The following is a 26,273-nucleotide window of genomic DNA, read 5'->3' on the forward strand; positions in this document are numbered from 1 at the left end:
TGAAACAGGCAATATCAAAAGTTTCCCTGTACCTGCAGGCCCTCAGCACTGAAATGAACAACATTAAACTTCTCGCCTGCAGCATGTCAATCAGCTGAACTCCGTCTTACATCCGAGCAATACCATCATCGAACTTTCAATAAGAAACCAACCTTGATGCCAACATACGTAATACCCCAAGCTGACCTCGGTAAGTTAAAAGCCATCAATCAAGTACCGATAAATCCTTCACATGGCTCTCAATCTCATAGGTTATCAAAGTTCAGCCGTCGATCACAATCCTTCCGCAGATCTGGGGGAACCCTGAAACCACGCCCGGCTTGGTCTTAGTCTCAGCGCCATGATCTGTTTCTGTCTCCGATCTGTCAATTACCTTTATCCGAATAAGTCCAACTACATGAAACAGCGCATCATTTGTTTGTTCTAGTGGTATCTATACAAGCCTCGCTGTAATGTGGCTTGATCGTTTGCTTGGAGCTGGACTTTTGAGTTTTACTCCGGATTTGAGTTCGATCTATGTATTAGTGCAATAGCCATGTGTTTGTTCCCTGGCCATGGCCAAGGAAATGGAGAATGCAACATGCAATATTTAACAAACCCATTCTCCTCATCATGGGGACTCCCCGCGTTTGGCCGTATTTCTCTATTGTTTTCATTCATGAATCTCCAGTATGGGTCAATACGGCTTTTTAATACCGGACAGGTACGTCCGTGAAGTTCCCGGAGAAGTCGACATGAATACCGCCAGCATATTCTAGGGCTTTTCTCTAGGCGCCGCAGTGTTTTCAGTTGCCAAAGCATCGGAGCAGAGTTGGAGGGCATGGAAGAGGTGTCGACGGGTGACATCTTATGTCGCTATGATCTGGGCGGTTTGGTTCAGCAGTATGGTCCTTGGATGTTTGGCTTGGGGGTTTCAACGGCAGTACATCGATCCAAGGTAAGTTTATGTTATCCTTCCTACCATAGTGTTCATTTTTACTGATTGCAATATAGCTTTGGCTTCTACTTCTCCGTTGGTGCGTCTCTCCCTTCACCTACGTACAACCACTTAACAAAATTCAGCTCTGTTTTGGGCCATTCAAGTCCAATTCCTTCTTCAGATCATCCTTAACCGACTCGGTCTCCTGATGGCTGTTCCAGGCCGAGCCAACCGTCTCAAATGGATCGTATTTGCAATCATCTTAGCAGTCAACATCAGCGTCTTTATCATTTGGATGCCAGCGCGCCTGCAGATCAATGACCAATGGATCTGGCTGAACAATATTTGGGACAGATGTGAGAAAGTCATATTTGCGCTGGTGGATGGAGCATTAAATGCATATTTCATTTATCTCGTTCGGTCAAGGCTTATTGAGAATGGGTTGACGAAGTATATCCCTCTCTATCGGATGAATCTGTTTCTAATTTTCGTTTCTCTTTCATTAGACGTAAGTAGAGTGATTTCTCATGATCTTCTCAACAACTGACATATTCCAGGTTGTGCTGGTTGGTCTCATGTCTTTGCCAAGTAGCTTGGTGTAAGTGCCTCGATTCTCAGCAGACCTTGACTGACAGTCCACAGTTATCTCTCATTCCACCCAGTGTGCTACCTACTCAAGCTCCAAATTGAAATGAAAATGGCCGAACTCATCACAAAGATCGTCCGGTCATCCGGCGCAACAGGCAAAGACAATGCTTACTACCATCACTCCAGCGCCAACCATGCAAAAAGCATGGCAACAAATACCATAACCAAGCCATCGGCCACCCATTCCCATCCAGGTGTCCATGGAGCATTTCCCGGAAACAACACGACCCATACACAGGCTGGTGACCGCGATAGCTCCATTGAGATGCAACTCCAAGGGCGTATGAGTATGAGTCAAAGTGGGATCGTGAGGACAGTTGAGACAACGGTTGCGACTTCACCTGCACAGGTTCACGATTATCATTGTTCAGATAGCATAACGAGCTCGACGGCAGGACTGGCTTTTTAGTAGAAACCCTAGTCACTAGTAATGTTTCATATCTAACCCGTTAACTCAATTTACGTCAATGTTATTCTGATCATCAAAGATCAACATCCCAAACTCAAAGATTAATAATCCTCAATCCCGCGTATACACAAGCTTCCCGCCACTTACTTTCCCCTCCCTTATCTCAACCAGTCCCTTCAAAACGCCCTCCAAACCACTCCCCCCTCTATTCAGAAAAACACGCGGCGGCTTGACTAGTCCCTCCTCGAACAGCTTCTCAGCCACTTTGACAAACTTCTTCTGGAATGCAAAATCTGCTGGTACAGCCTCGTAAAACTCATTCTCGTACATCCATGGATTGCCTGTGGCTGAGTATGCGAGGATAGATTCGGCGGTGACGTGAGGGTTGAGGCGTCTTACTTCGTGTTCGGGGCCGGGGTTGAGGGAGACGTATTTTGCGGTGGGGGATTGTTGGAGGATTGCTGCGGATATGACGGTGCTGGTCGAGTTGGGGTGGGTGTCGAAGACGTGGAGGAGAGTTCCGCCTGATAAACTGCGGATGTCGTCGACCAGAGTTTCGGATTTGTAGTCGAGGACATGGTCGGCTCCCAAGGACTTGACATAGTCTGCATTTCCGGGTGACGAAGTAGTAATGACTATAGCGCCAGCGAGCTTTGCAAACTGTATTGCGGCTATTCCCATGGCTGTACTGCCACCATAGATAAAGAAAGGAAAGGGTTCCTTTGCTGGTGCACCAGGGAGGGGAAGATGCAGATGCTGGTATAAGCCAACGCCCTACAGAATGTGCATGAGAATGTGATTTTGGATGGGAGGAACTTTGGCATACCATAGTGATGAGCGCAACGCCTTGTGTTGCAGCATCTTGGTCACTCATGTTATCAGGGATCTTCATCTGAATGTCTCCCTTAACATGTATCAAGTGCGCAAAAGCACCATCATGTTTCCGCAGAATATTCCTAAAAAAATGTGTCAATACTGGCCATATACCAATCTCTCAAGGGCTTTACATACTGCCCGCTAACACCGCCAGCAATTCGGTCCCCAACTTTAAAGTCCCTCTTCACTCCAGGTCCAACTTCTACAACAACACCTGCATAGTCCGTTCCTACAACGGCACCAACACAACTCTCATCACCTTCTAGATCAAGGTGGTAAGCATCGTCTGGGTTGGTAGCCCACGCGGTGGGTTTGACTCTAATGTAACCGGGCTCAAGCGCTGGCACAGGAATATCCTGAACCTCAGCATGGCCGGGGCGAATATTAACGAGAGCTTTTGTAGTAGTCATGATCTGTTTGATATCTCAATGCTATTCTGTTGGTAGAAATACTGAGTTCTTTGGGCCTGCTTATAAGTACAGCTCCAAGTTGAAGATTACGTGATGCGAAGAAGTTGTGCCTGACTAATTGTCGTATCTTCGCATATGTCAGCTGTTAAGTCGCAACGTTATCATAAGCTGCTTATCAATGGCTGTGCCTTGTTAATTCATCAGCCCACCTTGTGTTAACTAGAAAATCGAAATTCAAATGCTGTTTTACTATATTAACTAAAGACATTTTGTTCTTACTATCCCGGCCAAGGCGTTAGGTCCTAGACAGCCTTATCTAATAGTTATTTTAATTAAAATCTATATTTTACATAGTAACATATAGAGATTTAAAAAGACTATTTTAGTATACCAGAGCCATAATAAAAACATTATATAACTAAGATATATACTTATATAACTAATAGAAGAGCAGTTATAAACTCTAATTAATCTTAATTACAATAGCTCATTACTAAGAATGTCTTCCCTTCCCTATACCCTGCAAGCCTCGGTTTATTTTACTCGGCTACCAATCAAGTCCGGGGTACTAAGACTAACTACCCTTCCCCACACCCCGCAAACCTCGGTTGATTCCACTTGGCTACTAATTAAGTCCGGGGTATATAGCCCATCTGTCTCCTCTTTATTTTCTCCTCCATTATTCTTCCACATACTCACATACACACATTCTAAATCACTCATTATGTCAGGTCCCGGTGTTGGTTTTGAATACCCGCCTGTTAAGGTTACGTGGCTGCAGCGCGATGTCCTACTTTTCGCCAACACCATCGGCGCTACTGCTGATGAGCTACACTTCCTCTACGTCCGTCGCGATCCTGCCTAGAAACACTGAGCTCGTACTGACAAGACACAGGAGTTCCATCCTAAATTCGCCGTCTTCCCTACCTACCCCGTCATCCTTCGTAAGTCCCGCTACTTGAGCCTACAGCCCCAATCATTGACCCATCACAGCCTTCAAGAAGGATTCCCAGGAAGTAGTCGACTACTACAAGGAGAGCAAAGCTGTTCAGATCCCCGGTGTCCCCAAACTCGACTACACGCGCGTTGTCGACGGCCAGCGGAAGATCCAATTCCTCAAACCCCTCCCAACCACCTCCGCCGGCCGCAACTTCGAAACCCGCCAGAAGGTCATCGGCGTCTACGACAAGGGTCGCCCCGGTACTGTGCTCGAGACGCAGACTGACCTTGTAGACGTAGAGTCTGGCGAGGTGCACACCCGTGTCACCAGCAGTGGCTTCTTCATTGGCCAGGGCAACTGGGGGGGTCCCAAGGGTCCAGCCACGGAGAACTACCCTCCACCAAAAGGGAAGGCTCCTGATGCTACGATTGAGGTCCAGACCAACGCCGAGACGGCGCTTCTGTACAGGTTGAATGGCGATTACAACCCGCTGCATGCTGATCCTGAGCCCGGGCAGAAGATGGGTTTCGGAGGGACAATTATGCATGGGCTGTACTCGTGGAACTCGACGGCTCATTCACTGTTGAAGGAGCTGGGTGGTGGGGATCCTGCCAACATCAAGGAGTACCAAGCGAGGTTTGCTAGTCCGGTGAGGCCGGGCGACAAGCTGGTTACGCATGCGTGGGTTACGGGGGTCAACCAGGACGGTTGGGCCGAGGTGAGATTTGTTACGCAGGTCGCCGGTGGCAAGGTTGTTTTGAGCAATGGATTGGCTTTGATGAAGGTTACGAGCCAGGGTAAGAGTAAGTTGTAAACTGCTTGTCTTAATAGAGATATCTATGTATGCCGATCCATGAGCTGCAATTTGTTACTGCATTGCGCTGACAGAATACTGGTGAGCCTTCTCAGACCAGGCGCTCTTCTTTGAATGCCGGTGCTTAGGCCTACATGGCGTTCACAACCAAGGCTGACAACCTGGTGATAGAGTCAGCCAAGCCCTCCTTGTGTTGTCTTTATTAGGCGAGACTGTTCTTTTTCGTATTTAAACATATGAACAGCGAACGTCCTTATCTACAATTATTAAGTCCTGGATCAATCTGTTCTTGCCCACAAACCTCTGGAAGGATAATCATCCAGAAACAAGGACGACAGAGGTGGATTACAAGGTGGCACCATGGCTTCACCATTGCAATCACCAAAGCAAGAAGCTCAGAGGAGACTGGTCACCCAGAGTAGAACATAGATCGTAGTCTGTAAGACGGAATGTTGCCTCGTCTATCCCCATAGTCCATGTACCAAGGTTGTTATACATGCTATCCGGCTCCAATGCCGGTTGCGCGATATCGACGTTTGCCTCAGAGTCTTCAAGCACCTCGGGATGTATGATTGTGTCACGAGACCTATCTCCTGATCTTGAGGTTCAGCATGGAATATTCCTATAGGCCGTAGCATATGGGAGGCTTTGGGAATGCTGTACTTACTTAATGCCTGATCCCTTGTGAGGATGGGCCCTGCCAATTCTAGAGGGTCCAGCTCTAATATATCCGTAAATACCAAGGGCTCAACCCTCTTACCTGGGATACAAGATCCATCATGTCGTGATCTAGTATCACTAATAAAACTGATGCCATAAAATGGATCAAGACTCATGGTCCAGCACTACTCTGCCTCAAATGTAGGCTCAATAGATTTATTTCTGGAAATCCATTCCTTTGGCGCAGCACGATATAAGCAATCCGGCAGGATTTGTTGTTCACAGTTAAGACCTGTACCTAAAAGCCTTTAATTACTGGGCATGGCCCTGATTAGTCGGGCTATGTTATTCTGCTTGCTAATCATCCATTACCCCGGTCATCAAACCTAGCCCGCTCTGGCATATTATACCCGGACCTCCTGCATATCTGATAAGTACTTCCGAGAAACTCAAAAGCGTATGATCTGTTCCGAGCACAATCGGAGAACGGGCCGAGCAAGGTAACCCCAAAGTTTGGCCAGGCTCACAAGTCATCATGCAACGAAGACGGAAGATTTTGAGGCCCATCCTGTGTGAGCACGGCAGCATCCAGTATTTGTGACAGTAAGTCACGGCTAGCAGGAGTGGTGAGCTAATACACGAGCTTCTACAGGCGACGGGACTTATGAGATTACGCCACCATCTCGATGTCTGGAAAGGTTACACAATATCTACGTCTCCTAGGCCATCCCAGTTACTATTGAGTTGTAAAGCTAAGAAAGGCGGAAGATCTATGCAGTGCGACAGGTGAGAGACACATCGTAATGCTCCCATGCAATGTAATGCTATCTGTACGTCACCCCTCCGTCCCCATCAACAAGCATCTAATCCCACTCAAGCTCACCCATTCGCGAATAACGCCCATTTTGACTACCGAGATATCCAATGACTTCCTCGGCTGTCGTTGCAATTCTCAGAATATCAACATCCTCTGTGCCAACAAACCCTGCCTGTGCAGCTTGATCAACCCAATCTAGCAAGCCCTTGTAGAACCCGCACACGTCAAAGACACAGATACCGCACTGGTGTATACCGAGCTGGCACCAAGTCGTCGTTTCAAGGAGTTCCTCTAAAGTGCCATATCCGCCGCTAAGAGCGACAAAGCCGCTACCAGGGGCACCGCCAATGACTGCGTCGATCATGAGTCTCTTGCGTGTGTGCATGTCCTTCACAACGGTCCGGCTTCCGAACTTTGACGGATCTGCATTTTTCTTTGTGAGTTTCTCTTCGTACTTTGCGAGCGCGACGGGAATGATGCCCTGGACGGCACTTGGGCCCGAGAGCTGAACCAGAGTGCTGGCAATGGCGCCCATGATCCCAGTGGTTCCACCGCCGTAGACGAGCTTGTAGTTATTACTGTGCAGAGCAAAAGCCAGATTCTTGGCAGCCTGGATGTGCTTCGGATCATTACCCGACGAAGATCCGCCACTGGTGAAGGTCAGCTTAATCTCAACAATTCGAGAAAAGGGGGGGGGGGGGGGGGGGGCTACAATAGAGAAACGACTCGAGACTTGGAGTTCGAGTTCAATGTGCCGTTGTTGGAGAGTCTGATAGTTCGAAAGCTGTAGCAAAGCTCGTTGAGCATGGATATGGCAGGTATCTCAACATCCAACGTCCAGGAAGCCTTGTTAGTGACAGGGAGGCTCATGCATACTACACCAGCTTGTTGAAGGAAAGGGTTCAGGATGGAACGTATCCACTCGAGCTGATGGAAGCCGTACTGCAAAGTGTTGGCGTTCATGAGTGCGAGACCCCTCTGGAATGACGACTGACGGGCGCTGCATGACATGTCTGCTTCGAGATATGGATAGAACTCTTGGTACCCTATGGCCTTCCACACGCCCTTATGAAAGCATGCGTTGTCATCAAGCAAACTCTGCTGAAGATCTCTCAGCTCCTCGAGTTCGACAAGGAGACCCCTCTCGAGCATCTCGCTGGCTCTAACTTGGATGAACTGCCAGTATGCAGATTGACGTGGTATCAAGGTTGCTGCAATGAACCGATACTGACGCTTAAGTGCCTCATGCAGCAAGGGTATTGCGAGAGATGTTGAGCCGCCGACAAGAATGGGGAGTTTCCCTCGATTTGTGACTTCCTCCATCTTATCTGCAGCCATGTCCACAAAGTCATGAGGTTCCTCATCAGCCTCAAGGTAATCGACCATGTGATGAGGAACATCATCTATCTCTTGAACGGTAGGCTTGGCGGTGAGAATGCTTCCTGCCTTGTAACACTGTAAGCTATCCACGGAGATGACCTCGCTCGGAAAGGCCTTTGCAATGGCAACGCCCAGCTTAGTCTTTCCGGACGCAGTAGGGCCGAAGATAGCAATGCAGAGCTTCTGATTGGCTTGCATCTTTACGAAAGTTAAAAAAAATGATATCTTGAACGAAAACCCGAGGAGGTGAGTTAATAAAACATCCCGTGGCGGAACAGATCTCGTTGGACCTTATATAGTCGAGATCCAATTCTGGCATTTTATATATCCCATAACTACGCGCTTCTTGTAAATTGAATAGACTCATAAACGAGCTCGTACCGATGCTCTCGTTCCGATCCTTAACATGATAGGAAGTACGGATAGTTTTCTCATGACACCCTCATCACAGCGTTCCATGACAAGCACGGAGTACTTCCGCAAACTATTATATGCATAACACCGTATATGGAAACTTTGTCACGGCTTCATAAGCCGGCTAACAGGGGTATTAGCAATTAAGATTCGACAAGGCCGATCAGGGATAGACGGACAGGGGTCCTGATAGCCATGCATGTCAGTAATCGGTAAATCGCTCGGAATGACGTTCCGTGGTTAACTGCCGCTAGTTGTATATTGTATTACACGCAAGCTGAGGTTATTAATGTCGCGTTTCTTCGACACCGTCAATTGGATGTGTTGGTAAAGTTCGAGTATTATCTGCTTTTATTCACTATCTATACACGTTATGTCTAGACACCAAGCTCTCTGACATGGAATCGGAGCCATGAAATCGGCAGGTGGCAACGCATGAAGTGACAATGGAGCTACCGAGAGTATCAACGTCGATTAACGCAGGTCACCCTAGAAAGATGAAGCTAAAATGCCGAAGTTCCTTGATATCATGCTATGTCAGACAAAACCCTTCACCAGTCTTGATTTCATCCCTGCGGCTATTGTTTCACCAGCTTGCTCCTCGCTTACACAAGGCAGATCTAGCCCAATCCATACCATCACATCAAATTAGCTCCCGATTTGTCCCTAAGAGGGGCGAATCAGCTGGTTTGAGTAGTAATACCTTGGAGGTGAGACCAGTGTGCTTGGGTCTGTCGTCTATTCTCCATGTCTGCAATATCTGGCAATGCGAAGCTCTACCTTTCTGTATTTTTCGATGTATTTAACAAGCCCAACGGAAAGGAGTCTTTGGTTGCCTTGTTAGTATTTTTGTTGACCGGAATCCTATCATCCCGAATATCACCAAGTCTTTTATAACCTACCCGTCGGTATTGCCCCGAGTCCTTCTGACGCTGCGTCTAATCTAATGCTGCTTCGACAATGCATCCGACTTCACTGGCCATCGGAACCGGGCTTTCATCCGGAATACTTGCCCATATTCTAATATTCAGCAAGTGGGAGTGGGATCTTTACACCATCAAGATACTACAAGGACTTCTCATAGTCATTGTTCTCCTGGCACTGAGCTTCAAGAGGCTGGGAACTACAGAGGCTGGGTCGCCGTACAGCGTCTTCGAATCTACCATAGCATCCATATACATGGTGTCTTTGATGGTTTTAGGGACCTTTTGCAGCATATTCCTTTATCGCATCTGCTTCTTTCATCGCTTGTACCAGTTTCCGGGTCCTCTCATGGCCAAAGTCTCCAATTTATATCTCACCAGGCGTTCCGTCGCCCGATTCCAGCTCTACAAAGAGATCCAGAACCTCCATAGAATATATGGGGATATTGTGCGAGTAGGTAAGTGACAATAACCTCAACTTATACCTCCAGAGCTATTCTAATCTTGAGTAGGGCCTTCAGCACTATCGATCCTTGATGCAAAGGCCTTCCATGCCATACACGCCAACAATTCGCCCTGCCGCAAGGGACCTTGGTACAATATCGAAGAGCCGGCCATCTCTCTCCACATGTCGCGCGATAAGAACGATCATTCTCGTAGACGACGAGCTTGGGACAGGGCGTTTAGCTCAAAGGGTAAGTTCCGAAAAGCCTCTATCAAGCTTTGACAAACATCAGGACTAACTAGTTCGCATAGCCCTCCGAGATTACGAGCCCCGCGTTGTCAAATATACCAGCCAATTACTCAATCGACTAGAACAGAGCCAAGCCACAACTATTGACATTGCGAAGTGGTTCAAGTTTTACAGCTTCGACACCATGGGTGACCTGGCTTTTGGTCAGAGCTTCAACATGCTAACAGGCGGCGTTAAGCATCCATTCATGGCATTGGTTGAGTCGCATATGGAAATAGCCGGTACCTTTAGTCAATTGATCTGGATGTTTCCCTTATTCAGAGCGCTGCCGTTTCTTGGTCGGGAAGATGCTATCTTCCAGAAATGGCTTGGCGATCAAGTTCAACATCAAGAACTGGTACGTCATGACAATGTATAACCCTCCGAACAAAAACTGATTCGACGGGATAGAATAAGCCTGATCTTCCTAATATCTTCTCGTGGCTCCTTGAAGATTATAAATCCAAGATGAATCCAAAAGAACAGGATTGGCTGAACCTCCAAGCTGATATGCAGCTTATAGCTGTTGCTGGAAGGTGAGACGACAGTGCATGCGTGGTCATGTCTTTAGTCTAACCTGTGTTAGTGACACTACATCTGTAACACTGACTTGCCTGTTTTTACCTGTTGGCTACGAACAATGATGCGTGCATCAGGCTTCAGGAGGAGATCGACAACTTATTTTCCAGCTCTTCACTACCTAATCACTCGAAACTTTCCGAGTTGACATACCTACAAGCATGTATTGATGAGACACTCCGACTTTTTCCTCCAGTGCCCTCTGGGTTGCAGCGTATGACACCTCCAGAAGGGCTACGAGTCGGTGACATCTTCATCCCTGGAGATACCATAGTGACTGTTCCATCCTACACGCTATATCGAGGTATGCAACACAATATGATGAGTAAATTACCTTTCGATGTACAGTTTTAAGTTAACCTGGCTAATAGATGAACGGTACTTCACCGCTCCTGATGACTTCGTCCCAGAGCGCTGGACGACAAACCCAGAGATGGTAAAGGACGGTTCGGTATTTGCTCCATTCTCATTTGGTAAGTCTTAAGCGTGTCTGCAATATCATTTGTTGCATTCTTATGGTTAATCACATTGTCCAGGACGCTATGCATGCATGGGTAAGCAACTGGGTCTCATGGAAGTGGGTTACGCTACGTGTATTATCTTGCATCGCTTCGATATCTGCCTTGCTGGCGAGGGAGCTTCATCAAAATTGGCGTTCCTCAAATGGCTTGAAGACCATTTCACTCTGGATGCCCCTGAGCTTCAGATGCTTCTTACAGCTAGGAAGAAATAATGTTGGAATACTTGTTCGGCATTTGTATCATCATGCATGATAGCCCTAGGACCATGGATCACAGGCCTTTACAGGCAGCAGACAAACATGGGCACCTTGTCTAGGCGCAATGAGGTGTACACAGGCCCTAGCTTAGTTATTAAGGGGGAGTATTTCTTATGCCCGTTTAACTAATAAGCCAACCACTTACTCAGCTTCTACATAGATAACGTGTCGATAGAGATAAGAAGGAAAGCTTGTAAACACGTATTATATCCCGCGCTTTAAGTGATTTACTTCTAGCTACGACCCTCTCTCTCCGGAGTATTATAAGTAATAAAAAGGTGATGAAATAATATAATAGTCTTAAGGAGTGTAATGTTGTGACTTGATCCTAATAGAGTGTAAATAAATCCCAGATATTACATATATAAATAAGAGGGATATCTTTATCTGTGTCCAGACTTCCGTGATCCCATTCATCAAACCTCACCTCGGCAGCCCACTCAGATTCAAGTTTGAAATCCAGGCACTTGCTGCACATTCCCTCCACAACACCTAACATTACTCTTCAACACGACACAAAACCCAAGCAAAGTCAACATCATTAGTAGAAATGTCCGCGTTCTTCCCCTTCTTGAACTCAACGCTGCCGAGCTGGAGACCATACTGGTCCTTGTACCGGCGGCATCTGGCTTTGCTGATGTCAGGAACTGGAAGGCCATCTCCCGAGACCATCACTCCTCTCACTGCGAGTGAGGTGACTGGGAGATGATCGAATTGCGTAAGCTTCCCAAATGGGACGCGGACAGGAGTTATTGTTTACTCAGCTCCAAAGCCTCTGATTGCGCCGACCACGACAACTACAAAATTATTGTCAGCGGCGGTTTTATAAGGAGCCGGATTTAGGGACAGAGTTGATAGCAGATCTGACTCCGAGTTCGTTGCATAGTTGACTATGGCAGTTGGCGAGCCTGAGGTATTTACCTGTTATAAAGCCTAGGAGTTATCCGGGGGTATTTTCCCTTACTTTTTAATAACCCATATGTTAAAGCCGATAGGCAACTCCCATCCGATTTCCCAGATTTTGACATTTTATGAGGGAAGAAATTTCTCGATGCCAAGAGATTACAACAAGGCCCTGCAACGGCAAGAAATACAAAGTATGTAAGAAGACACAATCAGATTTTCAACGGTCCCACCACTCTCTTATGCCTGATTCACAATGGCCGTGCCTCGTATTCATGCATTTGATGCTGGTCGGAGCCTGCACACACAGGGCGCAAATTGCGCTTGTAGGCGGCAAAAGTTCTCAAGACCCTATGTGAATTAGGCTAAAATACCTCTTTCTAACTCTCTTTCCTTTACTCTCTTTTTTTGCCGGTTGCTAATAAAATATAGCCCATGAGATTTGCATATAAACTAAATTATACAGTTTCTCAAACCGCAACCCAAATAGTCACTTCAAAGAGGGCCTATAGGGTAATAATTCAATATACCATTCAACTCGAGAAGAATACAAATGGTTTGGGAGAGAAGGTGATATTTTGAATTCATGCCGTTTTTTTAAAGTCTTACTACACGCTTAGTTAGATGGAACTTTTCTTTACTGACCCTGGAAAGTTCCTATACGTATGTTGTACTAATATTTATTTAAAGACAGCGTGAACCTTTGCCGAAGTGACACCTTTGGATACCCGCCCAAGACAAAAGACTTCTCGATAGCCTTACCACGAGTCTGATAGAGCTTTGTAATAGTAAAACAGGCTGTTTAAACTCCTCAGGGCATTAACACTTTAAATATATGTATTAGTCCCAAAATCCTTTTCCACCATAAGTATTACCAATATTAACCCTTCCTGTCTCTGCGGTGTCTACTTCATTGACATAGTTGGTCGTGTGGTCTTTGAACCCCTTCGATTGTAGGAACGATTCTTTCACAAAAGTGTTGCCAATATTGACAGCTCCTGACCCAGAAATGCGCCCAGCTGAGTTCTTACCAGTAATTTCTTGGAGTTTCTCCTTTGAGAGATCATATAAGATAGGATCCAAGCCTTCAGCGACGTCTTGGACCATTCGAAGTTCCTGCTCGTCATTGACTTCCTCAATTTCTATCTCGACTAGTCGGCTTACAGCCCCGGGAGAAGCAGGTAGAGTCGTTTCCAAGTCTTCAATTGATGCAATGATGTCGTCGATTAAGCTCTCCATACGCTTCTTATGATAAAGTGCCCAGCTTGTCTTTTTCAATAAGCCAACACTAGTATATCGTTTAATGGTGAGCGCCCGAAAGTTATTGTGTAAGCGCCGTGGCACTGGACCAAGGTCTGCTTCTGTATAAACCTCCATGCTTGATTGTTCAATGTCCCTTGCATAACGACTGGAAATCTTCTGTACTGTCTCGAACCGAGCCACTATCTCTTGGAGGATACTCTGGGCTATGGCTACTGTTCGATCCGTCGACTCGCTGTGAGAGAATCGTGGGTCGTTATTGATATCAATGGCTGCTCCCCATCTCGCCAGTCGGCATTTGGCAACATCAAGCCGGAGTCGGTATCGGGAAAAGTCTTGGCGAAATTGTCGAGCAATTTGGATATAGTTGAAACAATCAACACAGTTATTGAAGAGTCCTGCAGTACTCAAAGCACCAGCGGCAACGCCAAAGATTTCGGCCATAGTTTTCGTTGCGAAATACCGCCAAATGCGCGATTTTCTGGTATGTGTTAGGCTTTCCTAGAATTTGAGTGTTGTTGGTGTTGGCTCAAGGAGTGTTGGTTCAAAGCAGCGGGGCAGCAGCATCGGCCACACCAACCAACCAACCAATAATAACCATGTAGGTTGAAAAGGAACTCTCATATGATTAAGCCTGCAGTTGTTTCCTCTTCTCTCCCCCTCTTTCTCAACTTGCCCCAGGTTTCTCTCACATCCCCCTCCCAACTTCTCCATCTTACCTACATAGTCATAATAACCGGATATTCGTACACTCAATGGAGAACAAGTCCTCTATCTCAGTGCAGTCTTTGACAGCAGCTGAGTCCTCCAGAGTGCATGTTGGTAACAACTACAGTATAACCAACTACTTCGGCCAAGACGAAATCAATAAATACCTGGATGCATTGCGTTCCACTGACCCTCGCGAGGACAAAGAACGGATTGAGCAGACTAATGGTGGTCTGTTGAAGGATTCTTACGCATGGATCGTTAAGAATCCCGACTTCGTCTCTTGGCGCGATGACCAGAATACCCGGCTTTTGTGGATCAGAGGAGACCCTGGCAAAGGAAAGACAATGTTGATGTCCGGCATCATCAATGAGTTACAACCTACCACAAGATTGGAGAGTCCAGAGAACTGCATTTCGTTATCCTACTTCTTTTGCCAAGCCACCAACTCTGGTTTAGACAACTATACATCGATACTACAGGGCTTAGTCTATCTATTGGTCACTCAACAACCAAGTCTTGTCTCCCATCTTAAAGACAGGCACGGCCCGAATACAAACCATTGGAACTCTAGAATCACTTTGGAAAAGGTATTTCGCAGTATCCTGGCTGATGCAGCGATCCGAGAGATATATTTACTCGTGGACGCACTTGACGAATGCCTCGAGGACCTTCCCTCCCTCCTCATGTTGATATCGAGCACATGTTCCCATGCCAAGTGGATTGTCAGTAGTCGGAACCGTCACGAGATTAAAGAGTTCTTGGAACCGTCGCCATCAAGAATCTCAGTCTCTCTGGAGCTTAATGAGAGCTCTGTTTCCAAAGCTGTAGAGAGTTATATAAGCTATCGAACCGGCATATTAGTCGATAGGAAAAAGCTTAAACCCCAGGTGGAACGACAGATTCATGATCATCTCAGTGAGAACGCCGAGGGTACCTTTCTATGGGTAGCCCTAGTATGTCAGCAATTAGAACGGTGCCGACCTTGGGAGATCGGCACTACCCTGCGGCGATTTCCTAAGGGTCTTAACGAGCTTTATGCGCGAATGATGAATCAAATCAGCATGTCTGATAGCTACGAGCTCTATATCAGACTTCTTGCCATCGCTTCGACCGTTTTTCGCCCTATCACCTTTTCTGAAATAATGGCAATAGAGGACTTGAACTTGGAAGAGGAATTGCTTCCTATTGCCATAGCAGAGTGCGGTTCTTTCCTGACAACAAAAAAGAAGACAATTCTATTCATTCATCAGTCTGCTAAAGACTTTCTTATCAAAGAGTCAAGCATTTTGCTTTTCCCGTCTGGTCTTAACAAACATCATCGCGACCTCTTTGAAAGCTGTGTTACGGCCCTGCAATGTCTACATAAGGATATGTACCGCCTGGTTTACCCTGGCGTGTCGCTACAGGAAGCTTTTAAGAACCGTCCTGATCCAGATCCTCTGGACCACCTAAAGTACGCCTGTTCTTTCTGGAATGATCATCTGAAAGAGGCACACCGGCTCCATACAGAAGATGGGAGACAGTGTGAGGTCTTCTGTACTGAGGCTGCGTTTGACTTCATTGCCGTCAAGTTCCTGTTCTGGTTAGAAGCACTCAGTCTCTGTGGAAATCTACGGGCGGCAGCGGACGCATTGCTGTTTCTCAAAAGCCTACCAACTGTATGTTGAGAGTTCCGACATACATTTCAACACTAACCTAATAACTACTTGTCAGCAGGCCAGCTCTCAGTCAAACCATCTCGCCTTCACTGAGGATGGTCTTAGATTCTTTTATTCTTTCGGCCCCATAATCAACGACTATCCGCTCCAGGCTTACACATCTGGTCTGCTTTTCAGCCCAAAAGGAAGCCTCGTACGTCATCGATTTGAACATCTTACACCAGCGATCTTTTCCGCGATCCCCGAATTTGATGCGAATTGGAGCCCAATATCTAGTACTTTCAAAATCCCAGATCTGGAGCATAAGGCCGACACCGAGGTTCGTATCATGAACTTCTCGCTTACAAGCCAGATGCTAGTAATAGCTACCCATGATTCAAGGTCGGTTGTGTGGCGAGTCATGGACGAGCCTATCCCTAGATTCATAGAGCATAAGGATATGATATGGCCCACGCCGTCGCCAGATGGGAAGTGTCTGGCTGTTATCGAAGTTGCGACGTATGACCATCAAAAGACAATCCAATTATATCACTTGAGTTTGAAAAGTATTATTTGGACTTGGAAGATTGGCCATTGCGAAGTCCTAGGTATGGACTTTTCGCCTGACAGTCGCCGACTTGCAGTGTGTTCTAACGAAAAATTGGTACTCTATGACCTCAAAACTGGTGTGTCTCGAAAGTGGCCCGTGGAGCTGGAGCATAATTATATCGCATATTCGGTATCCTTCTCATCAGACTATGCCTTGGTTGCCTTCCAATTCCATCTTTATGAGGACACGGAGACCATTTGGATCCTCGATCTCGAAACGGGAACGCAGTACGAGAAGGCTTATAATGAGCACTGTGACCAAATATACGACGCCAAGTTCATCCCTGGTACGCACTCGCTTTTAGTTTGCACTTATGAAAAGGCAATCTACAAATGGGATTATTTCGAGGATAAATACGAAGAATGGAGTCGCTTTGACCATGAAACCAGGTTTCTAGCCTTCTCGTATTCTGAGTCGTGGATGGTTATAGGAAACTATTCAGAGGCTTTCCTGTACGATAGAGACCAACTAACTCTACTTCAAAGCTTGAGTCTACCGACCCAGCAGTCCTTGTGCAGAATCTCTGTTTCTTTTGATGACCAGAAAATTGCACTATGTGCTGAGTCGGAGATCTGGATCGTGGATGTTCCTGCTCTTTTTGTTAGCCAGACTTCTTCGATGCGAGGGGAGTATGGGAAACTTCGAGTTTCTGATAATGGACGAAGGATAGTCTATGAATTGGGTGACAGGATCGAAGTCTGGGATGTGACGACAAGAAGCATCCTATCATCGTTGGCCAAAAGTAATGTCGTGCATGGAGCCTCATGGGATATGGCAATCTCGCCGGGGGGCCAGCACCTGGCATTCGTTGATTCATCATCAGTATCTACATGGAATCTCGTCAACAATGAACTGCAAAAGCTTTCGATACACAATTCAACTGGCAAGCAGCTTGCCATATCTGACAAGATCGGTAATGAAGGTCCTTGGGTGGCTGTTTCTGAGTCCCCGAGCGTCGTGGCTGTATGGAACCTTACGAAAAGCAACCCCAAGATATCTATTGAGACTCCTGATACTGAACAGAGTGTTGCTTCATTGGCGTTTTCCAGCGATCACCTTGGAGTTGTATGGGGAAAAGGGGTTCAAAGTCACGGCGCTATATTAATATTGTACCAAATCAGAACTAGGCGAAAGGTCTATGCGTTGGCTGGCTGCCCTTCTCTATGGAATGCACGGTTCCGATTGTCACTCAGTGGAAAGTGGGCTATATTCGAGTCTTGTACCTACGACCCCTCAATCATCTGCAGTTGGAGAACAGAACCTTTCGCTTTTCCCTTTCACATGGACGCAGGGCACTTCTTCTTCCTTGACGACTCGACCCTCTCCACGAGTAGAGGGATCCGTCATTTAGACACGATACGTGCTGATGAAAGACGGGTGACAACACTAATTGGAGATCAATGGCCACACGAGAGACGGAGAATTCCAGAAAGGGATGCAATCCGTCAAACCTTTGAGTCATACGGACGCAGCATTGACGGCACTTGGATAACATTGGATAGCAAGCCGCTATTATGGCTACCTGCAGCGCATCGTTCTGAACGGGTGATTGTAGGACATGATCACATCATTCTTATTGGTACTTCGGCCATTCTTCCTATTTGTTTTACAAAGGAAGCAAAGGAATGTTTGCGGCAATGTTTCAGAAAACTATCTGTATAGAGAAGAGTTTATTGCTTACTGGAGACACATCAATTTCCGGAAGAATAAGGAGCCCAGCCCTATATCTACAATTACCATAACTAGTGATGATCCTCAAATGAATAATAAGGTACGGGAAGATTCATCTAGACACCGTCTCGCCTTCAAGTGACCAAGGCTGCAATTTCGAAATCAGTCATCTGGCCCAGAAGAGACTTGATATTGCAAAGTTTTCAAGGTATTTTAGCTACCAACAGCGTGATATTCTCCAGAATCAGAAGGTCAAACACAACCATAGGTTGAAGAGATCTTAAAATTAGCATATAGCGAGGTATCCTCCAAGCATGTAAGGACGTTGTGTATTTGGGGTCCTTGGCTTGGAATTGATATAATTAACGCAGATATCTGCTTTAACATATAGAACTTCGCTACTGAGCATAATTTAATTACTACAGGCAGATTGTAAATAACAACTTTATCCCAAGTCAGAAGAGTCCCTGCGCTATGTTTCGACATATCATTGGCTGATATCCCTTCCCTGATATTATGTATAATTTCCCACCCTAGGTTTTAATTTTTAGTCTCTCGGCTGTCCATTATCACTGGACTTAAATCTCATGGACCCCTCAGCGGAGCCTCTCACTGCCTTGACAGAGAGGATGGCACCTATGGCAGGGAAGTACATCAAAGCATAATTAAGAATCTTGGCTTTTTATGGAACAGGCGGTAGCAACTACATTTTTGTATAATGACGAGTGCTACTCTTACTGGTAAAGTATGTTCGGCAGGTTTGTCAAGTTCACGTTCCGTAAAACACCCTCTCATTGTAATCCGACCCAGCAAACGACACAAGTAACATCCCACACCAAGTATCCCCTATTTGGTTCCAGGTTGGAAGTTCGATGCGATACACACACGGCATTTTTCCACCTGAATATCGTTCCAAAAAGCAGTACTATGACCCGCCAGCTCAAAGGTCCATACCACCGAAATACTTAGGACTTACATTCCAAGTCGCGGCCTACGACCTTGATAACCAACTCCCAGTCAACCCTTAGATGTTTCTTCCCTTTCTGTCTACGGTCTTTGTACCCAGGCTGAACAACTTCTAGTTGATTTCGATGCTTGGTGAAGTCAACCTCGACTGTGCCGACTACCTCGGCGTCTTTCATCCATCGTTAGAGACGTTCTCTGGCGTCATGTTGAGACTTACCTTTGTTCTTGGGATGACTTAGCTTGTAGTGTTACTGCTTGGCGGTGTCTGATACGTAAAATTCCACTTCGCAGATGATACTAGTGGCTTCAACATCGAAAGTGTGAGAGAGGGGGATACGATTACTCTCCCACTGAGGCGGAACTGTGTTTCCCTAGAGACTCTGTCAGCTTTGGCATGAGTGGGCACGGGTAAGTAATAGAGGCAGATCAGCTTCATGACCCAGTCTATGGTCCTCATGATGTAATACTACCCATCATGAATATCCTTGGACCCCTTCTGCCCATGATGTTAAGGGTATGATCCTTCAGGTTCATTTGTTAGAATACAATAGCTTGAGCGTGCTATTCTCCGTGGTCCATTCTCTTTTTCCAAGGTACAAAGGACCGCTCCTTCAGAAACCGCATTGGTGATGGTGGTCCTGTAAATCGGAACTTAGAAAACAGCGGAGAAATGGCTGCACACATGAGACATACCCTTCTTGGGAAGTCATCAATTTGACGTGACAATTGTTCTCCCGATGATAGCCTTCCAAGAACTCCTTGAGTTTCGCTATGAGAGATGGTGAGTTTCCAAATCCCCCGATAACAACATTCTGTAAAGCTTTGAGTTAGAGCTAAAACCTTGCCTGTCTCTTAGTGACTTACCTCCACTGCATAGCCTATGTCCATCGCTTGATCAAGCTGCTCTTTCACGATTTCAGTTATAGCATCCAACCGCTTCATGAAGATGCCAGTGACGTCGTTTCTGTAGTCTGCTTAGTCTGAGACAAAATAGATAGTCCGTCAAATAAACCTACGAGTTAACGATTACGAATTCTGAGCCAAAATCTTTGCCATCGTCTTTAATAGGTCCTGTTACGCCTAGGTACCAAACTTCTGGCTCCTTAGGATTGCATTGAGTGTAGTCGAATGTTCTTTTAATCGTCTTCTCGAAGTACTCGTATGTGAGTCTCTCAATGATTCCATCGATGGTGTTGGTCCCTCTTTCGAGGTACGTTTCATGTTTGAGGCGCTCTCTGAGGTGCACCTTAAAGTCTTCATTGAGATACCCAGACTCATGAAGGCTGCTTGCTAGTTGAGGGTGAACAATGTCATCCCTGTGTTTCTCTCTCGAACCATACCTCTAGCCTTCACTATCTCAGTCTCCAACCTCAGCGATTCCTCTCTGCTGACTCGGTAGGTGTTTGCATCAATGGTTCCGCCGCTAGCGTCTAAAAGAACAAAGCAATTGCGAGACTTTACCTAAGGCGATGTGCTAAGCACGTGCGCAGCTGCTCCCTCTGGCTCGGAGACAATGAACAAGTTCCGAATATAGTTTCTGTCTTCATCGACGCCATTGAAATTTGCACGCTTCATTGACTCGGCCAGACAAGTCTGCATATCCCTACCACTTATTATAATAGTGAATTAGCTAATATACCTTTTTTTTAATATAAGAGTTTAGCATAGTGCTACTATATTATAAGTTAATTTACGTTTTTTTTATATAAGGCGTAATGCTAAGCATTATTTAAGCGTTATATCTCTTAATGGTAGATTTAATACGTATTAGGCTTAATTAATATTAAGAAGTTTTATTAATAGCTAGTAAGCTAGAATCTATAAAAGTGCTAACAAATATATTCTATATACTTATAATATATTAACTGGGAGTGATGTAACTCGAGGTCGTCGTTGATCCTAGAGCAACGCGGTCCTAGAGCGTTGTCGGTCTAATGGTATCGGTCCTGACCTGGTTAGCAGGATAAAAATACAAATATGGGGCACACGTGACGTAGCCGCGGGGATCGTAACACCTAGAGAGGAACTTAATAAATGCCAGAGAGACCTAATATATTTACTAAAAGAGCTAAGAAGTTTTATTATATTAGTTCTCAGGGATGGTAGCCTAGACTAAGTAGATAAATATTTATCTATTATTTAAAATAGATAATTCTATAGGGACTTTTCTAAGTGAAAGCATTTCTAGTTCTATAAGATTAACTATTGAGAAACAGGGCAAGGATCTGGGAGGATTGCGAGAGTATCATGGACTTTGTTGCTTTGGCTCGTGAGAGAGAGGATATGGAAGAAAGGTATAAGGAGTTGGAAGCCAAGATATCAGACATGGTTGATGAGAGCTCATATGGGATGCCCGATACAGATCCGGATGTCCCTAGTTGGCTGCAAGCATATTAGTATCGGTTCAATTAGATTTCACATATAGTTACTGCAAAAGGAAATCACAGAGGTCTTAGAATTCCCATGGCTATCCTGACACGATAGATAGATTATTCTCGTATTCTTGTAGCCATCATCAAGGCCGTGGTCGTTCGTGTCTCCCTCCAGAGGCGAAAGCCTGTTAAAGAGTCAAGTTTGATGAGTTATGAGGGAAGCACCGTAATTTCTAAAGCACTTATTAAATCCCAAGTATTGCAAGACGACCATCATCATTGCGAAGCACCAGGGATGAACGGGTAGTCCCTTATCTCCACACCCAAAACGGGGAGATTCGTCATACCAGAAGGTAGTTTTGATATGAGATTACGTAGCAGAGCAAGAGCTGCTCTCTGCTTTACAGCAGTCACCGATATCAAATTGTATGGTCGATAATGAGCCGACGCCCGTAGAACTCATATAAAGAGGCCAGACAATATCTCTAACCGTTACCGACCGGCGCACATCAAACTGCAAACTCCATATGCAGTACCTCAATAAGTTCGTGGGCTCGTATGATCAGACTCTCCGATAAAATAGCCGAACACGCATATATATGCACCAACATCCGGTGCTGCAATATGCTTCCCCGGGCGATCATGCAGGGTATGTCGGGTTCCAATATGCTCATCACCTTCTCCAATGGAAACTCTTTTTGCAAGCCATATCGTTCGCGATTCTGCGGGCCATGGCAAATAGGAGTGGTATCAACGCAAGGTGTGACGGCACGAGTAATATTGATCTTGTTGTGTAGATAAGGCGTTATGCAATAAGCTACGAATCAAAGTTGGGCAGCCAGTACAGCCCAGAGATCTGGTGCGAAAGTGTGGTTGCTCTCGCAGCTACAAAGACATGAGACATATAACTAGCACAATTAAACAGGACTGCCATTCAGATTGAAAACCGATGTCAGTTTCACTGTTCATAAGCCTTATGTTGGTGATACCATGGCTGTCTATCAACTGATCGTTGCCCAGTTGACAAAGTGATTAAATGCAACAGCGCATCAACTCACCCCAATCAAATATGACATTTGGTACCCTTCAAACCCATCCATCCAGCTCACATATTCCTCAGCCCTGCTGAAGGTAAACCTTAGCAATTTGGGAGGTTTGTACTTCAGCAATGTTCGGTCTCTCAACTGTCCTACCAACCAACCTCGAAGGCTCACGCCGATCTCTCTGCCAGTTGCGAGAATAGCAGTTCTAGAACCGGCCTCAAAATAGCTAATTGACAGCCCGCGTGACTATTGTTGGTGGCATTTACGCCAATGTTACGCCAGCCGTTGGTAGCCTACAGCATGGACATCGGCAGCCCTATCGCGATTCGACAGCTTCTGGTGATGGTTCCGGGGTTCGGACGCCGGAGAAGCAGACGCGTCACCGATTTGCTGCAGGAATGTGATAGAGACGATGGTTGGTGAGAACCGAGAGCAAATATGCATTGGAATGGATACCACTACATAAAAGGCTACTTATTGTTACATCGTCTCTGGTTATATCGTATAATCGTCCACTTTTATACTCTCGGCTTGGCCTGTTTATCATTATTGATAGATCACTCATCCCCGCATTTCATATTCGTATTTCGCAACTTACCAAACTGCAATCCATAGTATCATCTCAACATGGAAGCTAGTAAGTATGTCATCCAAATAGAGTTGCTCTCCCTCCAACACTAACGTGGAAGGCAATGGGATTTCTGATACCTATCCCCCGGCCGCAAGTCTGCTTCAGCTCTTCGATGAATGGCCTATCCCTGTTCTTCCACTAAAGATTGTCGAAAAGATATCATTTGAAGACGTCGATCCATCAGGCCAAGCCACGGCCGTTGTCAAGACATTCCACGATGCCTTGAGAGAAAGCGATATCCAAGCTCTTCAAGACTGCTTCTTTGCTGATCAATCCTACTGGAAAGATGCATTGGTATTTACCTATCATTTGCGAACGTTCTATACTCCTTCAGTGATAAGTGCCAATTTGTTGGAAACTAATAAATCGAGAGGTCCCACTATGAGATGGAATATGGAGAGCGCAATTTTTGTCGCTGCAACACCTGTACTGGTAAGTTCGCTTCCCATCATCAACAAGTCGAACAAACTAATATTGGCTTCCTAATACTTTAGCAGTTCATTGACGTTGCGTTGTCGTTTAAAACGGCATCGCCCGCAGCTTCAGGCAGTGCAAGGATCTTGCTCCTCCCAGTTGAGAGCAGCGAGGGCAGCCTGGAGTGGAAGATCTGGATCCTGAGCACCAAGCTTGAAAACCTTGATGTTCATCCAGAGAATGAATCTCTTCTTCACTTACCTGGTCGCAACTTGAGTGGCATGACAGAGATTGATACCGAAGTATTCATCATTGGTGGCGGCAACGCGTTAGTCCATCGTCTGATTGCTTTCTTCCTCATTGGCTTACCAACTTCTAGTGCTGCAGCTCTCGCCGCTCGGCTCAAGACCTTTGGAGTCGAGAGTATCATGGCTGAACGGAATGCCCGTATCGGCGATAACTGGGCCAAGCGCTACGATTGCATGAAGTTTCATGTGCCAACTTCTTTCTGCGACATGCCTTACATGGGTGAGCTAAACCGAGCCTCTCTGGAGACGGGGATCCAACTAACGCGTGTTTATCGCAGGCTACCCAGAAGAACTCCGGGGCCTTCACCGTCTGGGCAAGGATGAACTGGCGAATCACCTCGCACAATATGTCGCGTCATTCAACCTCAACGTCATTACTTCGGCAACGGTTCAGTCAACAGTTCACGATAAGTCAAGTGCGAAATGGACGATTGAACTACAAACTCCTGCTGGAGCGGTTACAGTGACTGCTAAGCAACTTGTTCAAGCAACGGGTGTTTCCTCGCAGAAGCCTCATGTTCCTACTATTGCAAATGCGGAGATCTACAAAGGGATCAACATCCACTCGTCGGGTTACAAAAATGGAAGAATATTGGTCGGGCAAGGCGTCAAAGTACGTGAACCATGTTCTTAATAGTCACACGTTCTAATATGCCCAGTCGGTTCTCATCATAGGATCAGCAAACACGGCTTTCGATATCCTCGCCGACTGCTACACAGCTGGTCTAGAGCCGACAATGGTCGTGCGATCGCCAACATACATCTGCCCATTCGAGTATATCTGTAACGACGTCAGTCTCGGCGCGTACAACTTTGACGTCGCGCGTGGCGACAGAATGTTTCTCATGCTTCCATCCGCGGTAGAAGGTCAACTTGCGCGAAATCTCTTCAGAGTTCTTGCTTCCAAAGAACCTGATCGCTATACTACTGTCAAAGAAGCCGGATTTCCTGTACTCGACAGTGCAGACCCTAATCAAGCACTCTTCTCTAATCTGATCGAGAAAGCAGGTGGGCACTACGTCGACGTCGGCGCAACTGACATTATAGCCCGAGGCAAAGCCAGCGTCAAAGCAGGAGTCGAGCCAATTGCGTTTACTCAAAGTGGTCTTCGATTCTCAGATGGCAGCTCGGCCGCCGCGGATGCCGTGATTTGGTGTACCGGTTTCGCAGATCGTGACGTTCGCTCGGTAGCCGCGGACATCTTGGGAGGCGAAAAGCACACTGCCAGCGATGAAAGGATTCTAGGACCTCGGGAGATTGCAGATCGTCTCGACGCAACATGGGGCGTTGACTCTGAGGGCGAAATACGAGGAATGTGGAAGAGGCACCTGAGGCTGGTGAATTATTGGGTCATGGGGGGTTATACGCAACAACATCGGTGGCACTCGCGGACGTTGGCTTTGCAGATCAAGGCTGCTTTGGAGGGTATACTTCCTCCGGCTTATCGGGAGACTCTTGGGAGAGATTAATTGTCAGTTTAGAAATCCCCTGACTTCCGAAGTGGTGATTATTGATCAAGTCCGACCGACCGTGTCCTTGAGAATCTTTTTCTCGCGTGACTAATCTGTAATGTTTAGTCTGTCTGACATTACGGTAGTCCCATAGTCCACGAATAAGGATGTATGGTCCCCTGGATCAATATGCTGTCTTTGGGGGCTCTGCCATCCTCCTTTGCGGACATCCCGCAATACGACAAACACGTTACATCACAGCTTCGGATCGAACTCTCAGCAGCCCGGACGACCAGAAGGAAAGTAAAGCAGGCGATGAGACAGGATAGCTCTTTTCTCCAACTTCAATGGCTTGTTACGCATTTGTAAAGCTCGTCATATCGATCTTGAGAATGGCAACCAAGTGAGGCGTTCAAACATCAGCAACTTCGCCTAACCTCCACTACTCCTCCGTCCTCGCCTCGATCTACGCCGAGAACAGCGAGGCAAACACCCAACTCCCCTGTAGATCCATGTCTCAGGGCAAGGTTACACCCGTAACCATCGATCGATTGAACAACACGTCCGAGTAGATAAGGCGGTAAGTTCCGTACGGATGCGGATGGCTAGCCCGATTTTATCTGCTCCCAGTCAGCGTGAACAAGGGCTGAAGTTATGGCGTGTTTCAAGCTTGGGCTAATTTGCCCATTATTCTTTATTGTAGGGGCCCACCACGTCGCGCCGACAAGACAGGAACGGGCCTCCAATTTCGACGAGTGGCGCAGATTGATTAGATGAGAGGTCGTATAGGTGAGGCACAGCAATGGATACCCTGCGTCCTGGGGTTCTGATCACTGCTCTCAGTCGCTGTGCTGTAAAGCTTGTCTACTTGTATTTCGCCTGCGTCAGCAGCTCAGCAGTATGGATATTGTTATCGGTTTCGATTAATGTAGCCAATCCCAGTGAGGGCGGGTACTGGAGCAGTTGCGATCTAAGGTGTGAAGTGAGATGATACAG

General features: G+C 46.3%; 9 protein-coding genes across 9 annotated transcripts; 5 read left to right on the forward strand and 4 right to left on the reverse strand.

The window, feature by feature from the left end:
• Positions 1 to 857: 857 nt before the first annotated feature.
• On the forward strand, positions 858 to 1,976 carry FOIG_09057 (uncharacterized protein; the record flags this gene model as incomplete). Its single annotated transcript, XM_031209242.1, has 5 exons — positions 858 to 937; positions 994 to 1,016; positions 1,063 to 1,427; positions 1,477 to 1,517; positions 1,562 to 1,976. 5 exons carry the CDS (start codon positions 858 to 860, stop codon positions 1,974 to 1,976), a joined length of 924 nt encoding a protein of 307 aa, XP_031061279.1.
• Positions 1,977 to 2,087: 111 nt separating this feature from the next.
• FOIG_09058 (uncharacterized protein) lies at positions 2,088 to 3,262 on the reverse strand (the record flags this gene model as incomplete). Its single annotated transcript, XM_031209243.1, has 3 exons — positions 2,088 to 2,750; positions 2,803 to 2,932; positions 2,988 to 3,262. 3 exons carry the CDS (start codon positions 3,260 to 3,262, stop codon positions 2,088 to 2,090), a joined length of 1,068 nt encoding a protein of 355 aa, XP_031061280.1.
• Positions 3,263 to 3,895: 633 nt separating this feature from the next.
• FOIG_09059 (uncharacterized protein) lies at positions 3,896 to 5,118 on the forward strand. Its single transcript, XM_031209244.1, has 3 exons — positions 3,896 to 4,106; positions 4,158 to 4,206; positions 4,256 to 5,118. The coding sequence occupies exons 1-3, from the start codon at positions 3,987 to 3,989 to the stop codon at positions 5,014 to 5,016; spliced, it is 930 nt and encodes a 309-aa protein (XP_031061281.1). The 5' UTR covers positions 3,896 to 3,986; the 3' UTR covers positions 5,017 to 5,118.
• A 1,421-nt stretch (positions 5,119 to 6,539) lies between these two features.
• On the reverse strand, positions 6,540 to 8,071 carry FOIG_09060 (uncharacterized protein; the record flags this gene model as incomplete). Its single annotated transcript, XM_031209245.1, has 2 exons — positions 6,540 to 7,143; positions 7,206 to 8,071. The coding sequence occupies 2 exons, from the start codon at positions 8,069 to 8,071 to the stop codon at positions 6,540 to 6,542; spliced, it is 1,470 nt and encodes a 489-aa protein (XP_031061282.1).
• Positions 8,072 to 9,247: 1,176 nt separating this feature from the next.
• On the forward strand, positions 9,248 to 11,255 carry FOIG_09061 (uncharacterized protein; the record flags this gene model as incomplete). The annotated part of the gene is made up of 8 exons (XM_031209246.1): positions 9,248 to 9,668; positions 9,720 to 9,905; positions 9,967 to 10,301; positions 10,355 to 10,479; positions 10,530 to 10,542; positions 10,607 to 10,826; positions 10,894 to 10,995; positions 11,059 to 11,255. 8 exons carry the CDS (start codon positions 9,248 to 9,250, stop codon positions 11,253 to 11,255), a joined length of 1,599 nt encoding a protein of 532 aa, XP_031061283.1.
• A 1,788-nt stretch (positions 11,256 to 13,043) lies between these two features.
• Positions 13,044 to 13,907, reverse strand: FOIG_09062 (uncharacterized protein; the record flags this gene model as incomplete). The annotated part of the gene is made up of 1 exon (XM_031209247.1): positions 13,044 to 13,907. The coding sequence occupies one exon, from the start codon at positions 13,905 to 13,907 to the stop codon at positions 13,044 to 13,046; it is 864 nt and encodes a 287-aa protein (XP_031061284.1).
• A 311-nt stretch (positions 13,908 to 14,218) lies between these two features.
• FOIG_09063 (uncharacterized protein) lies at positions 14,219 to 18,083 on the forward strand (the record flags this gene model as incomplete). Its single annotated transcript, XM_031209248.1, has 2 exons — positions 14,219 to 15,832; positions 15,888 to 18,083. 2 exons carry the CDS (start codon positions 14,219 to 14,221, stop codon positions 18,081 to 18,083), a joined length of 3,810 nt encoding a protein of 1,269 aa, XP_031061285.1.
• Positions 18,084 to 19,057: 974 nt separating this feature from the next.
• FOIG_09064 (uncharacterized protein) lies at positions 19,058 to 20,614 on the reverse strand (the record flags this gene model as incomplete). The annotated part of the gene is made up of 9 exons (XM_031209249.1): positions 19,058 to 19,227; positions 19,276 to 19,297; positions 19,331 to 19,429; positions 19,663 to 19,696; positions 19,752 to 19,870; positions 19,923 to 20,022; positions 20,075 to 20,348; positions 20,399 to 20,488; positions 20,578 to 20,614. The coding sequence occupies 9 exons, from the start codon at positions 20,612 to 20,614 to the stop codon at positions 19,058 to 19,060; spliced, it is 945 nt and encodes a 314-aa protein (XP_031061286.1).
• Positions 20,615 to 23,100: 2,486 nt separating this feature from the next.
• Positions 23,101 to 25,382, forward strand: FOIG_09065 (uncharacterized protein; the record flags this gene model as incomplete). The annotated part of the gene is made up of 6 exons (XM_031209250.1): positions 23,101 to 23,110; positions 23,163 to 23,536; positions 23,599 to 23,846; positions 23,898 to 24,046; positions 24,105 to 24,439; positions 24,486 to 25,382. 6 exons carry the CDS (start codon positions 23,101 to 23,103, stop codon positions 25,293 to 25,295), a joined length of 1,926 nt encoding a protein of 641 aa, XP_031061287.1. The 3' UTR covers positions 25,296 to 25,382.
• Between the last annotated feature and the right edge of the window lie 891 nt (positions 25,383 to 26,273).

This window comes from Fusarium odoratissimum (genome assembly GCF_000260195.1).
Source record: "Fusarium odoratissimum NRRL 54006 unplaced genomic scaffold supercont1.14, whole genome shotgun sequence".
Lineage (NCBI taxonomy): Eukaryota > Fungi > Ascomycota > Sordariomycetes > Hypocreales > Nectriaceae > Fusarium > Fusarium odoratissimum.

Bases quoted from the DNA above. Each gene is read 5' to 3' on its own strand.
- FOIG_09059 (XM_031209244.1), top strand. From the start codon at position 3,987: ATGTCAGGTCCCGGTGTTGGTTTTGAATACCCGCCTGTTAAGGTTACG. The intron at 4,107-4,157 runs GTCCGTCGCGAT...GACAAGACACAG, and splicing joins ATGAGCTACACTTCCTCTAC to GAGTTCCATCCTAAATTCGC. The intron at 4,207-4,255 runs GTAAGTCCCGCT...GACCCATCACAG, and splicing joins TACCTACCCCGTCATCCTTC to CCTTCAAGAAGGATTCCCAG.